At 44.4% G+C, this 15763-nt stretch overlaps 1 protein-coding gene across 2 annotated transcripts in view; it reads right to left on the bottom strand.

Moving 5' to 3' along the window:
• Positions 1–10133, bottom strand: part of INTS3 (integrator complex subunit 3) — a 37153-nt gene extending 27020 nt beyond the window's left edge. The window contains exons 1-3 of one of the 2 annotated variants that reach the window (XM_072647039.1): positions 9409–10133; positions 1915–1998; positions 1054–1137 (exon numbers count right to left, since the gene is read on the bottom strand). In XM_072647039.1, the coding sequence (XP_072503140.1) occupies positions 1054–1137; positions 1915–1998; positions 9409–9552 (312 nt within the window). In that variant the 5' untranslated portion in view covers positions 9553–10133. Of the gene's footprint in view, positions 1–1053; positions 1138–1914; positions 1999–5022; positions 5108–9408 lie in introns of those variants that run through there. The other variant, XM_072647040.1, reaches the window with a different exon arrangement.
• Positions 10134–15763: the final 5630 nt, after the last annotated feature.

Genomic DNA, 15763 nt, shown 5'->3' with positions numbered 1-15763 from the left:
AGTCTTTTTTGCTGACTGGTGTCCAGTCATTTCAGATCTGACTCTTCATCACCCCCTTTGGAGTTTTCTTGGCAAAGATACTGGAGCGGTTTGCCGTTTCCTTCTCGAGCTCATTTTACAGATAAAGAAATTCAAGGCAAACAGAGTGAAGTGACTTTCCCAGGGTCACACAGCTAGTAAGGGCCTGAGGCTGGATTTGAACCCAGGTCTTCCTGACTCCAGGCCAGGGGCTCTATCCACTGTGCCACCTAGCTGTCCCCCCATTTTTTGGCAATAAGGGGAGAAAATATGTATTTTTTTTTTTGGTAAAACTCCAGAGAACACAGTCAGAAAGGAAGATATGAAAAAGGAGAAGATAGCACTTCACTGGAAAATTACAGGTCTGAGGCACTCTGAAGGACTGGTTTTGTCTATTTCCATGCTTCCCAAGGACTCCACTTAAACCATCCCAAAGACATGAAAATCTCAGTTTATAAAAAGCCCCAGAGGTAGTTCAATGTACTTCCTCAATCAACTTATATTCTTCTGACGGCTCATTTAAACTCTGCCATGCTGGAAGTGAAGCACATTTTATCTTAAACTGCCCTGCGGAGAGACTGAACCTACTGGTCACTCTCCTTTGTGTAAGAACCCTTACCTGACTTAGCAACTCTTATTGAGTTTCTGCTTGGCTCTCTCTGCCCAGAACAATCCCAGTCTATCTTTCCTCACCGTTCCTTTTGGCTTCTATTCAACTTTCTTGACCTTCTGTTAGTACTAGAGTCTAGAGCTAGGTGTGGGACCCTAGGCAGAGGCTGACCAATAATGAGAATAACAGAATGATTGTACTTAGAAAATGAGGTGATGGTAGGGAGAAGGTAATGAACAACCAAATGTGGTAGAAAAATAAGAGGCTGAAAGAGAAAAAAAAAAAAGCTTTACCTACTTTCTTCCTTGCCTGCCTTCCACAAAGCTATCCACAAAGTAGGAGACTACCCAGCCTATCTCTATTAGGTAAACTCCATAGGTTAAGATCACATTTGGAACGAACAGAGTTGGGGGTGGGAACATTACCTTCTGGGCTTGGCTGGGTTCTGTAAGGACAAGGGTAAAGAGTCCCAGGCAGATCTCTTCATGTTGGGGAGGACCTTTGCACACCTGGATGTGAGGAAAGAAGGAACAGCTGTCAGTTACAGCTGGTCAATTTCAGAAACAAATCCTCCCAGAAACCCTGTGACTCCTGGAGAACTTGGGAGGAGAAATCTCTCTCTAAGTTAGATGTAGACCTCTCCCATCCAGTCTGTGTGGACGTGAATCATAGATCAGTAACAGAAGGAATGGAGCATGCTTTTTTAGTGTGTGAACCTTGTTTTGTTTTCTTAAGGGAAAGCAGGGAAGGTCCTGCTACTTTCCCCAAGAGCTGCTGTAGGCCAGCTAGGTATTACTGGGGGCTGGGAGAAGTGTTTAGAATGAAAAATGATGTCACTATCTCTGATCTACACACTAATGCCCTTCAATACAAATGGAACAAGGGAAAGATAGGTAGAATAGTGCAGAGAGGACTGAAAGAGATAAGATTTGGGTCCTCTGTCACAGCAAACTGAATCTGAGCAAATCATTTAGCTTTCTGGATCTGTTTCTTTAACCCATAAAATGGGGATAATATCTGCTCCATCCCAGAGCTGCTGTGAGACTGAAATGAAATAATGTATATTTTGATAAACAGGATAAGCACTATACAACTGTGAAGTAACATTATATTAGTCAAATAAATGTAGGGGTCTTCCCAAGGACTGAATCTAGCCTTTGTTTGACTTCCATGTGCTGGAAAGAGGATTTAAACTTGTCACCCAATTCCCGGTCAGCTGTTTCAAGTTCTTGGATCTATTTCCCAACAAGTACATGTGCAAGGGAGAAAGTAGCCAATGGACTCACATGGGCGTTGAGGGCATCATTGGCCTCTCTCTCAGAGACACCACTGGTCATCGATGTCACAATGCTCATGCACCTTTCCAAACGCTGCAGAGGTGAAGGAAGGAAAAAGAGAGTGTAAGCGGGTATGAAAAAATAGATGAGAGGATACAATATACCAAGCCCCCAAACCACCAGGGGTTCTGCCTAGATCTACATGGAGAGGATCTACTCTGTAGCAAATCTAGCACGCAGTTGGCACCGTCAATGACTTAGCCATTGTCCCCTGACTTTGAGAAGCTTTGATTTTTCTACCACAGCTAATAACAACAAACTTCAATAAATACAACAGATTCAAAATGAAGTCCAGGAACTCTGTCTCTCCCAACACCCTAATTACTTTGATCCTTTTGTCTTTGCCTTGGAAGTTAACCTCAAATCTGTTTGAGGACAGTTTTTCATTGCTTCTCCTATCATTGCGAGAAGGAGGTGAAACCCAAATGGGAACAGGGCAGAAAGAAATGACTAGATTTACTTCCACTTCAGTTTGATCTTTTGGTTCACCACAAATTATTTTTTGTTCAGGGATGGTTCTGTATGACCCACAAGAGTATAACCAACTCAGCAACAGGGACAAATGAGTAAGAATAAAAGGACAACATCTCCTCTTAACCACTGCCTGTAACCCCAGGGAGCCCTTGATCTAGTCCCGTTCAAGGTCAACAGTTAGGAATAAAGAGCTCCACAGTTCAAAACTCCTAGGAGAGGGGGATGGAACCATCCCAGAATTGAAGCTCAAAGAGCCAGCTACCTCCAATTCTGAGGCCTAGCTACACCCCAAAGTAGGTCAGACCAGTTTGTGCCAAACAGGAATAAATTGCACTTGCATAGGTGTAAGAAGGGGGAGGTGTGAAATCATATGCAAGTCAAGCTGTGATTTCCACCCCCACCCCCCATTCCCTTGGGCTACCAGCTAGCTCCAGCACTTTGCCGAGAAGGGGGAAGGGAAAGAGAAAGAAAAGCTCTCACTGATAAACAACACCCAACTAAATGTTCACTCTCTTTCCACGTCATCCCTCTCTACCAATGAACATCCTCAATAACCTGCAGTAACAATTGCTCTAGCTGCTTAGGACCCCAAACGAAGTTAAGTTGCTCAAAGCTGAAAACCACCAGGTTTTCTCTACCAACAAGGAAAAGCTTAAAGCAAAGTGAAAGTGGGCTGGGGTAGAGAACAGGCGGTAGCCCCTAGGCCTCAGGGGAATCGAGAAAGTATCCCCATTCCCAAGAGGTAATCCTTACAGAACCAAAGGAGCTAGAGAGAAGAGAGGTAAATAACAATAGCTGGACAATTCATACATTCACATTCTGATTTGAGGAGACTTCAACCCTTCCAGAAGGGAACCCAAGAAAGAACCTTACACAATGGTGATACCAAGAACAGCCAGTTCTCAAACGGAGCCCCAAACTGTAGGGCACAGAGATGCTAGGTCCCTGACTTCCACAGAGCAGCTACCCCTGGTCTAGGGTCTTCAATCTGCTTTCCCACTGCAAATACAACAAGGTGCAGGAGAGGTGGACAGGAAGGTAATGCCCTAATAATGAAGTTGAAGCTAAGCAAGGGGCCTAAGCCCTGGATAATTTGGTCCGTAAAAATGACTGGAAGAATAAAGACCTCGAGCATGGTCTCTGCAGCTCTTGCCCACACTTCGAAGGGCAGAGTCAACTGTACAAGTTAATGCCTGGGGAAGGGAGGGAATACCTTCCTGGAGCAGAAGCATGGGAAGGATCAGAAATCGCACGGAATGGATAAAGACATCAGGAGACAGGTTCCCTCAAAGACATCTATTTACAACCAAATACAATCCCTGTAGTCTCACATGTTGAGGAAATTCCTTTTAAATCAGAAATGTTCATTAACAATGTTTCAGGGAGATAGGAAGGCTAGGTCCCCTTAGATGAAGACAGCCATGGACAGCCATGCCAATGTTGCATTCCCTCCCTGAACTCTCCCCCACCCCAATCTTAAGCACCCAATCATAACCTGAGATGTGTTGGCTGCAGGAAACAAGCATGAGTCTTTCATGATGGTCCCTCAGAGGGTAAATATTTACTATCTCCAGTAGCTTCTAGTCTGATTTTCCTAGCACTAAGTGCTACCTGACTATGGTTTCCTTAACAGCCAAAATGGATGAGATCTGGGTTGTATGTCTCCTCTACAGAACTCAGTTCATCCTTCCGGAAGACTCCTCTCTACATTCATCCTCCCTGATCCCTCACTCAGTTAAGTTCTGAGACAGGGCCAGAGAGAATATCCTGATGTAACTGTATATATTGCTTCCTTGAGGGAGACAGCAATAACTCTCAGGGGAAACCCTCAAGGGAAACTAGCAGCCCTGAAGAACCAAATTCCACTGCCACGGAGATATCAACGAAGGGTATATGGGGCCTTTTCAGTGACAGTGGAGCTCAAATGTGGCACATTCATAAACCATTTGCCAAAGCATACTTTTTTTTTTTAAATGAAACAGAAAACTGAAAAGTATCAAAACTCTTGTCTCCCAGGGACTCCCCATAACTCTAAGATGAGTTCTCCCTCTCTTCTGGTTCTCTGCCCCACCCCCACCCATTACTTCCCAAATTCTGCCCAGAATCTTGCTCATGGTCTAAAGATTTGGCTTCTTTGGAACCACATGTCCCCAACTCTTGGACTACTTACCCCAGTCCCCCACTGGGCTGACTCCTCCCTCAGCTAGGAATGAGGAAAGCTGCTCAGGAATAGAGATGGCTCCTAAGAGTTGGAGCCAGAGTGTCAAACTTCCTAGGGATGGAGGGAAATTCACATTCTCTGAGCCTGGGGTGTTTCTTCACTACTGTTCCAAACCTGAGAACTCTAAAAGACCCTTCCCTCTAATCAAATCAGACTCTGAATCCTCCAGCCAGTTTAGCAATCCCTATGTGGACAGCTTTTTTGGGGCTGTATTAATGCATTTGGTTCTTAACTTTCTTGGGCTTTTTTGTGAGTGCATGTTGTCTCTGCCATTGACTTAGCTCCTCCTCAGCAATCGGCTGGCCTCCTTCCTCGCTAATCTCCTCCAGGGCCTAGTATGAGTGCTCAAATCACTGACTGACCTTATAGAAAGCTATCCCTGCATTCCTGGGCAGCAGATGAGATCATGCAGGAGAAACAGCCACAGCCACAAGAGCAGAAGCCAGTCATCACCATGCACTGAGTACCCACTAAGCGCAGAGCCCTGTGCTGGGGCACTGTAGGGAGATAAAGAGGGAGGAGAAGCCATAATCCCTGCCCTTTGAGAGGAAACAAACAATGGAACTTGGCTTTGGTGGAATGTAAAAGCAGAGGGCAAGGAGGGAGTAAGGATGTTTGAGATATGGTGGGAAAAAAATCTGTAGATTAGAAAAAAAACAGAGACACCCCCCCCCCTCCCACGTATGGGGATGTTTCAAACTCACTTCTAGACAGTCTAAAAGACCAAGAAAAAAATGCTTCCTCCCCGCTGCCATCCTCACTGAATTTAGTAGCAAATATATCTTTTGACTCCCTCCAGTGAGGTTCAACTGAGTAGGAAGGGAGGCTGCCTTAGGTGTGGGTCAGGATGGATGGAGACTGGTTCTACCAAAGACTAGAGCTGGGGGGTCTTCATCTGGGGTTTTTTTTTTTCATATTTAGAAAACTATATTTCAATATTATTGATTTCCTTGGTAATCCTACTTACTTAGTTTTTATGCATTTAAAAACATGATTATGAGGAAGGGGTCCATGGACTTCTTAAACCAGACTCTACAAAAAAGAAAAGGTTAAGGTCCCCTAGACTAAATAATTTCATGACAAGTCTGGGAAAAGTCAGATTCCTGCCCAAATCTCAGAAACCTTTTTCCCCTTCTATCCCAGGTGGACAAAACTAGATAATACTTAAGTGTCCACAGAAAAGGAAAAGAGCAGTACTAGACTCGTAACAGGTGCACAGCACTGTGAGGCATCATGACATGATATGAAAGAAGGGCTAGGGTCTGGGACCCAGCTTTAATCCTTTTTAATTGTGCAAATTTGGCCATGTCATTTTAACCTCTCTGAAAACCATCTACAAAATGGGGAGAGCAATACTTGAATTCCCTGCTTCAAAGACTCTCTGTCAAGAGAACACTTTGTAAACCTCAAAGTACTATATAATTGTAGGTGATAGCTGGCTGATGGAGCAGTGGCCATTTTTAAACCAGACAATCCCAAACATGGAGCAATGCTAACGTCATTTTTATTTAGTTTGGGAATGTATTAAACTATTTTTAACAGCATATTTACTTTCCAGATTCTGTCTGCTGAATCTACTACCTAGACTGATGATGGGGGGAGGGTATGAAGGGGGAGGATTAGCTTAGAAGCACAGTAAATAATTGGGGAAGGCCAATTAAAATGAAAATTTTTGTTGTGGAATACTAAGAGTTACCACCTCTTCAATCATCCGTAAGCCTCATTTTAACCCACCATTTCCATCTCTTTTTTACCTCAATTCAACATTTTCTCAACAGAGACCATCATGCTGGATTTGGAGGTCTGGCTTTGGCTCCTTGGGTCAAAACCTCTCTTGGCCTCTATTTAATCATCTATCAAATAAGAGGAGCCAAACCAGATAATCTCTAAGATTTCCTCCAAATTCCAACTCCAGGAATATCACCTATTGCTCTATCTTCTTTCTTGTAGCTGCTAACAAATAACAGCATGACTAGAAAACAGTCCTTAAAGAGTTACCCATTCTGTCCTTGGATGCCTATATCAGGAGAGTCTGAGGAAGTAGGAAACAGCTCAGCTGCCAAAATCTCAGCCTGACTCTTATAAAGTACTTAGGAGGTGCTAAGAGGGAAGGATTACCTGTTCTTCATATGCACTGGGTTATCATCTACCTGATGCCCAAAGCCTTTCTACTCACCCTTATTGCTCCCATTTCCCTTTTTATAACTGAAATTCCTCTCTGCCCCAAACCTCCTATCTTTCCATCTCTCCCTCACTCCTAAATCTATGCTTCATCCTTCCCTGTACTTCTGTACACACTGTACCTCTTCCTGCTCTCTCAGTACATTACTGACCCTCCATCATATATCTTGACTCCTTGTCCCACTGCCATGCATGCTTGGCCAAATCTCAATTATGTATTATCTGATCATCTACCTTCTTCCCCCTCAATCCTTACCCTTCTTCTCAGCAGAGATCCTTATCTCGTTAGGAAACCAGGCCATCTGTCATGAGCTCCTTCTTCTCTTATTTTGTACCTCAAAATTCTTATACATCATCCACTCATTTCTTTCTTTGCTCCAAAGACCTAACCCCGTTTATTCATGTCCTTGACCCTACCCCTGCTGTATTCTCTGGGAGCTTGCCCTTTCCATAATTGTTTTTCTCTTTCCCCTATCTTCAATCTCTCCCTGTCTACTGGCCCCCATACTTTAAAAAAATTAGAAAAACAAAACAAAACCCTTTTTACTTGACCCTTCCACACCTTCAAGGCATCTGCCTCTCTTTTTCCTTTCATAGACAAACTTGGGGAAAGTCATCTATAGTCCCTGTCTCCATTTCCTCACCTCCCAATCATTTCTAAACTCCTTATAATCTGGCTTTCTGCTTCATCACCTGAAGTAACCACGATCTCCAAGGTTACTAATGGTCTCTCAACTGTTAAATCTGATGGCCTCTTCTGTCCTCATCTTCTTGACCTATCTGCAGCTTTCGACACCCTCTTCCTCCATCCTGGGTTCTCCAAATACTCTTCTGGTTCTCCTCCCTCCCAGCGTTTCTGTTGTATCATCATCATCTTTGCCCCATCCATTGAGCATAGGTGACCTCCCAAAGTTCTTCTAGGCCCTCTTCTCTCTAGGTGACCTTACCAGTTCCCATGGGATCAATTATCATCTTTACGCTGATGACTTTAACTCTTATCTTACACTTCAGTTTCCTATTACCAACAGCTTGCTGGATAACACCACCTAGCTATATCACTATAGAGATCTTAAAGTCAATATACCCAAAATGGAACTCATGTTTCTCCCAAGCCCATTCCCTCCTCCAAATTCCTATTTTTGTTGAAGAAACCATCCTTCTAATCACTCAAAGTTGCAAACTGGGAATTATCCTAGACTCTACATTCTCCTTCACTCTTATATCCAAGTTTTGTCAATTTCTCACATGCATCCCCTTATCTTTACTCATACAATACAGCCACCACCATAGTTTAGCTCTCACTGTCTCTCACCTGGACTACTGGAATAGTATGCTAATTCATCTCCCTCCTTCAAGTCCCAAATATCTTCCTACAGCACAGTCCTGGCCAAGTCATTCTGCTCAAGCTTCAAGGGCTCCCTTTTGCCTCTAGGATAAAATATAAAATCCTCAGCATGGCATTCAAGTCCCTTTATGACTTGGCTCAAGCTCATCTTTTTTTTAGGTTTACTTCACATTAGACCTTTCCACACACTCTGTGTTCTAGCTAAACTGGCCTACTTTCTATCCCTGGAACCCATTCCAATCAAAATGGCCTCCTTGCTTATTTATAGGTGTTTTATTTCCTGTCTCTGTGCTTTTGCATAGCTCTTCCTGTGAGGCTGGAATGCACTCCCTCCTTACTCATATCTTTTCTAATTCTCAGCTTCTTTCAAAAATTTTAGAGGCTACCTCAAAAACCTTTCCAGATTTCTCAGTGCACTCTTTCCCTCTTCAAATTATATCTTATATGCTTATCTACATAAAATGTCCCTCCCACTAGAATGTAAACCCTTGGGGGAAGGGGGCAGGGACTCTTCCCCCCCTCTCTTTTTATTAGTCTCACTGGGGCCTAGCTTAGTGCCTGGCATATAATAGGGGCTTAGTAAATACCAGTTTAAGTGAATGAACATGAATCCTTGTGCTTGAGTGTGATACCAGGGGCATAGAGGAGAGACTTTTAAGTCCCAGTCCTTCACCCTGTTTGAGGCACAGCAAAAGTAAACAGACACCATAGCTTTTTCTGGGTGCCCAAATCCATTCTAAAGGTCTTGTTGGCACTGCCTAGCAACCAGGCCACCACAGAGTCCAGTCAATGGTGTGCCTCATGGGAGGTCCCAAGAGCTGACTCTGGTGTTCCACCACCCCCCAGCCATCTCCAGGCTTTGGATCGTGTATCCCCAGTTCATTTCCTAGATCAACATGAAAGGCCTGGGTCTTAAACAAATTAGCCATGGGAATAGCCAAGGTGGGAAGAAATGTCAGGAAATTTGGGTGACTTGGGAGATGCTCAATAGGTCTCTCACCTCCACCCCCCACATCAATGTTGACTACTGTTACTATGGCAACTAGTCCCAGGAAGTTGGTCCACACTTCCTCCTCCTGGGATAGAAAATTTGGAGCAGTTTGGGTTCCCTTAGAAGCAACTGGAAGAAAGGCCCCTTTGCCCCACTCTTTCAAGTGCCCCCTGCCCCCACATCCGCTCCGATCCCCCTCTTTACCCCAATCTCTCAGCTCCCCACACCTACCTCCTCTAACTCATCCTTGGCATCCAAACTGGTGGAAAGTAGCAGCCTCCCCCCTCCTGGGGCTCCTGCTCCCGCTCCTCCACCTCCCGCTGCCGTTCCCGAAGCAGCTGTGGCTGCCCCCCCCTTTCCCTTCTGTATCTCCATGGCTGGAGCCAGGAGAAGTGGGGAGCTATGGGGGGGTGAGGAAGAAGTCCTAGAAACGGAGAGCTGGGGGGTGCTAGAGGACCACGAGGAAGAGGGGAAGGTAGGAGAGAGGGTGGGGGGGAGGGAGGGGAAGGGTCCCCGTCCCCCCCACCCCCTCCTCTGAAAGAGGCTGCCCCTGGGGTGGGGGGAGAAAGGGGTGACTCCTCTGGGTCCTGACCCTGAGGTGGGGAGGGGAAACCCCTTGAGCTCCTCTTTCTAAGGTTAAGGAGAGAGGGCAAGAGAAGGGTCCTGTCTCAGCAAGGGAGGGGGGACGACTCGTCTGTTTCCTGCCCCTGGGAGGGCAGAGGAACCCCTAAGTTTCTGCCCCCTAAACTGGGAGTGGGGGGAATCCTGCCCGAGATGGGGGGTGGCAAACCCTTCTGGCTCCTGCCCCTGGGGTATGGGGAGTGGCACCCCTCTGGCTCCGGCCCCTAGGGGGCTGGGGAGGGGCTACGAGCGCTATAAGGGGGCACGGGGGACCTGCTGCTCCTTACAGCGCACAGAGGCGGCCATGGTGAAAGGGGAGGGGGGAGGAGAGGGGCACAGGCAGGCGGGAGGGGGAGAGAGGAGGGAAGGAGCCGCGGAGCCCCACCGGAAGTGCCCGGTCGCGATCCCGAAGCTCGGCCAATCCCGGCCGCCGCAATCATTGGGCGTTTCGGCCGAGTTGGCTAAGGGCAGTGGGTCGATCCCTTCCCTAGCCGCCAATTGGATCGAAGAGGAGAAAAAAGACAGCCCAATCGACCAATCATCTTCCTATATGCAACCTGGAGTGCAGGAGCTGGGCGGGGCTGAGGGGGAGGGGAAGGAGACCAGGAAGGGAAGACTGGGCGTCTGCGTTGCGCCTGCGCAGGGCTGGTGGCACGCTTCCTTCTTTTCCTGTGCGTTTGGGCCCGGGACAGAACGCTCTCTGGTCCTCTGCGCTTGGGCTTGCTCTGGGGCAATGCAACTTTCTATTTGTGGAAGGGCTGGGTTGGAGGGAGGCTCCCCAGTCCTTTCTGGATTAGGGGAATATAGAAATTCCCCCATAGGCGGGGAAGCGCTAGTGCATGAGCCTGCCACTGGCGTAGAGCTCGGCGCGGGCCGGGGTCCTTGTGCCCTGTGTGGGCAGAGCGTGCCCCGTCATCCTAGACTCCTGCCTAAAGCGTGGCCGCGATAAGGAAGGTGGGGAGCTTAGCCCGCCCTCCCGCAAGCACATCAGCCTCCATGCCCCAGGCCTTGGTCGTCCTCGATCGCTGCGGCTGAAGAAACGGCAGGAGCCGCAGGAGCCGTGCTGGAGGCTCTCAGGACCGTTTGGCTGGCCTGGCTTTGGTCCGCGCAGCGTGTCCCAAGCCCCCGGGGTCACACCTCTGACCGAGAGGGATTAGGGACTGGGGCTAAGACTGGTTTAAGATCTATTTTGGGAACATGTCACTTGGAATGAAAATTAAGCATCCTGTTTAAGGAAGCAAATGTTGAGCATCTTCATCAGTATCTGCGTGTTTGAGAATGTCATTAGTCCCTAGCTCCCTCACTTCAATCAATTAAACAAGTATTTATTAGGCAAAGCGCTGTTTGAGGCATGAAACAGTCTGCACTGTTAAGCAGCTTACGTTAAACTTGGGGAAACAGCGTTGACATAGGTAAATGGAAAAAAAACCTTAGATTTTAAGCTATTGAATTTTCTTTGGTAATTGGATTGCAGTATAATTGCTTTCCTTATGTATTTTGTTTTATACTTTTAAAAACTTTATTCTGAAAAGGATCCCTAAGTTGCACTGTACTGCTGAAGGGATCCTAAAAAGAACTTTTAAGGATTACAGGAGGCCGAGGGGAAGAAGCAGAGTATACTAGGGTATGTCTGTGCAAAGAAATGGAAAGGGGAGATGGAGTGTCCCATAAAGGGTACTACAATTTAGACCAGTACGGTTGGAATGCAAAAGATACATTGGAGAAGGGAAAGACTGGTGTCAGGGAGGAGAGAAGACTTTTTTTAAAGTCTAACTAAGAGATGAGGAAGACCTGAATTAGGGAGTAGCTATGTAAGTACACCAAGAGCAGAGAGGACAGATGTGAGAGATGTTACAGAGTTACAAACTGGCACGATTTAGAAGCTGATGGAACAAGTGTGTTGAGGAAGAGAAAGGAATTGAAAATGACTCCCAGGCTGCAAACCTGGAGGAAGAGAAAGATGGTGATGCCCTTGGTAAAGATAAAGAAGTTGACAGTAGGATTGGATGTAGGCAGAGAAGATGAGTTGTGCTTTGGATATGTTTCCGTTTGGAATGTCATTGGGATACCCAGGTGGACATGTCCAGCAGGCATTTGATTAGGGAGGACTGGAGCTCTGGAGAAAGATAAGGGCTAGATATTTGAGGTCTGGTAATATTCTGTACAGAGATGATGGAACTCATCATGGGATTTGATGAGATTAGAAGAGATGCCAAGAGAGACTATACAGAGAAAGTATAGAGAACTCAAGATGTTCACACATAGCAGAGACACTCCCATTTCCCAGCTCCAGGCATGTTCATGGGCTGTCCCCCACACTTAAAAAGGAAGCTCTCCCTTTTCATCTCTGCCTCTTGGCTTCCCTGGCTTTCCTCAAGTCTCAGCTAACATTCTACCTTCTATAGGAAGCTTTTCCTGATCCCCTTTAATTCTAGTGCTTTCCCACTGTCGTTTATTTCCAATTTATCATGTATGTAGCTTGTTTGCAGGTTGTCTCCCCTATTAGATCATGCTCTTTGAGAACAGAAACTTCTGCTTTTCTTTGTGCACTTAGCACAGTGCTTGACATATAGCAGGTGCTTAAAATTTTTTTATTGACTAACTGACATGTTCAATGAATCAGCAAAGAAGACTGAGAAAGTGTTGTGAAACAGGTATTAAGAGAACAGTAGGGAGCAAAGTGAAGGAAAAAAGTAAAACAAACGGAGAACAAACTGTTCAGGAGGAAGGGTGTAGATCAAGAAGGAGGGCTGAGGAAAGGTGATAAATTTAGCAATACGGAAGTCTTCTTAGACTTTCTAGTTTTAGTTCAATGACCATTCAGTTAACATATTGAGCATTTACTATGTGTGCTAAACATTGAGAGAGAGAAATGAGTGTGCAGATTTATTTCAAACTTAAAATACACCCTTTGAATAGTTATATACATTAGTGAGTCACTTTCCAATTCAGGTTTGCTCAGTAACACTTTCCATTTTCTAGTAACCCTTAAAATTCACCTTTTATTGCAGCATCAAATTTAGGTTTCTCCATATTTTTACCTCCTCCTTTGATTAGTGGACTTCAGTAAAGTCCTGTTTTCATGCCTCATTATGGGGTGGGTTCTTGAAAAGTACAGCAAGGAAACACAAATTTTAGCAAGCCCTACCAAGCTAGCCTTTACCAAATGTAGAGAAGCCATTATAAGAAGGTTGGTGACCAGGTGATAAATATTTTTCACTGCAGCAATTCATTAAAGGACCTACAAAGGCATGGAGTAGTTGAGATCTGCATAGGTGGAAGATATAATCATACTAATAAAGTCATACAGATTTTTAAATTATAATAAGGGAGTATGATATAATACTGAGGTCAGCTAGTATTGTCAACATTTCAATTAAATTTTTAAAAAATATATTATCTTTTAATGTCATGTCATCTTTATTTTCATATGCCTCCCCTTTTCCCTACCCAAGAAAAGTCATCTTTTGTAGCAAATATTTTTAAAAGAAAAAGGAGGAAAAAAGTAAAAAAGAAAATAATTCAGCAAAAGTAATGTACACATCAACAGAGCTATATAAATGATATTCTCTATCTATAATCCCACACCCCTGCAAAAAAGGGTGAGAAGCACATAGTCTCATTTCTCCTTTGGGACCCAATTTAGTCATTATTACATAGCATTCAGTGTTGTTTTGTTTCCTTCCATTTACATTGTTACAGGTATGTGACTTTCCCCCCTTCTGCTAACTTCACTTTTCCTCCGTTCATAGAAGAAAGAAATCAGCCTTTATTAAGCTCCTACCATGTGCCAGGCACTTTACAAATATCTCATTTGAACCTCAAAGCAAGAACTCTGTGAGGTAGGTGCTGTTATATTATTGTCTGTCCTTCATACCCAAAGAGTACCAATGGTATCACAATGTTGTGGTCAAGGTACAGTGTTTGGCTGTGGCTGACCAGACGAATACAAGCTTGGAAGGCTCTATCACAGGTCAGGTACAAATAGTCCGTTTGAACATTTGGGGTAAAGATGTCTCTAGATTTGCACATCTCACGTTTCCTTTTGAGTTACTTGGATTCTACTTTGCTCAAAGAGCACAGCACCATTCTGGGTAGTAGCATCTCCTATGTGTCCCATAACTAAAGTTCTTCAGAGAGATCTTGAAAGTGCTCTTGTATCACTTCTTCTGACTTCCACGTGATCACCTGCCTTGTGTGAATTCTCCGTAAGATGGTCTTTTAGGCAATGTACCTTTGGCATTTGCGCTACACGGCCAGCTCTTGCAGTAGAGTTTGTTGTGCTGGCTTTATTGTTGTATGCCTGTAAGATCTGGACAATTTACCAGCACCATGCCAGAAAATTGAACTGTTTCCATTTGAATTATCTGAGGAAGATTCTGAAGATCACCTGGCAAGGTGAGGTATCTGACACTGAGGTCTTCTCTTGGGCTGAACTGCCAAGCATTCAAACTCTGCTGCAGAGAGCACAACTCTCAAGGTCCACCAAAGTGATTTTCCTAAAACACAGGTCCTACCATGTCACACCTTCGCTCAATAAACTCAAGTGTCTCCATCATTTTCAAGACTGGCATTCAAAGCCCTTCATAATCTAGTCTCCTCCTACATTTCTGATCTTCTTACACATTACTCCCTGTCACATGATTTTTAATCCAGTGACACTGGCCTCCTTGCCATTCCATAAGCAAGACAGTCATTTCTGGGTTCCAGACAATTTCTGTGGCTGTCCCTCATACCATACTTTCCCTTCTCATCTCCACTTACTGGTTTCCCAAGATTCCATTAAATCCCAATTAAAATCTCATGTTCTACAGGAAACCTTTCTCAATCCATGTTAATTCTAATGTCTCCTTTTTTAATTATTTCTTACTTGTAGATTATTTGAACACATTTGTTTGCTTGTCTCCCCTATTAGATTATTAGTTCCATCAGGATAGAGACAGTCTTTTATCTCTTTTTGAACCCCTATTGATTAACAGAGTGCCTGGAAAATAGTCAGTGCCTAATAAATGTTTATTGGCTGACTGACTAGCTGAGTATTCCTCATATAAGATGCTTCACCTCCAGACTCCAGACATTTTTACTGGTTGTTCCCTAAGCTTGGAATAGTCTCCTTCCTCATCTTCACCTCCTGGCTTCCTTCAAGTCCCAGCTAAAATTCCATTTTCTCAGAAGCCTTTCCTGATCCCCCTTAATTCTAATACTCTTCCTTTATTGATTATCTCCAATTCTTATATATATATATATGTATATATATATATATATATACATACTTATACAATTTATTGATTATCTCCAATTATTATATATACACACATATAAACTATATATATGTAATGCATTTATATGTACACAAACACACGCACATACATACAGAGAGAAAGAGTTTGTTTGCACATTGCTTCTTGCTTGTTGTCTACCCTATTAGATTGTGAGCTCTTTCAGAGAAGGCCGCAGTGCAGGTCCTTGGGTGCAGACCAAATTTTATAGAACAAATTCTTTAAGTAAGGGGATTTGTTCTGTGAAGTTGGGATTTAGTCAAAGGGTCAAACTAGGTTCTTCCAAATGTAAGCAATAGGTCCCAGCTCTCATAGAAACATTCAAGATACTAAATACATACTATATTCAAGACAATCTCTATTTCACCCCATAGAAAATGCCTAAAGATTCAAAGGACTCACAAGAGCCCATAAATTGATGCAGTCAGTCACAGGCCTCATGTGAGCTCATAAGAGATACAGAAAATGAATAAAACACTCAAATAACCTATAAACTCTACCTCCCCACCCTCCCAGCCTATTTTGGGGCTGCTAAATAAGCAACACCCCTTCCTGATGGGCCTGCTTAGGCCCACTTATTGTAATAGCAAGTATGAAGAGGTCCAGAACTCTTGCTGTCCCCTCCCTTGTGTCATGGCTTTGAGGACTCCTTACAAAAGATTTGTTCCCCAAGTGGTTCCTCCCAT

Source organism: Notamacropus eugenii, chromosome 2 (genome assembly GCF_028372415.1).
Source record: "Notamacropus eugenii isolate mMacEug1 chromosome 2, mMacEug1.pri_v2, whole genome shotgun sequence".
NCBI lineage: Eukaryota > Metazoa > Chordata > Mammalia > Diprotodontia > Macropodidae > Notamacropus > Notamacropus eugenii.
The sequence above is the reverse complement of the archived record's forward strand: the minus strand, read 5'-3'. Positions and strand labels throughout refer to the sequence as shown.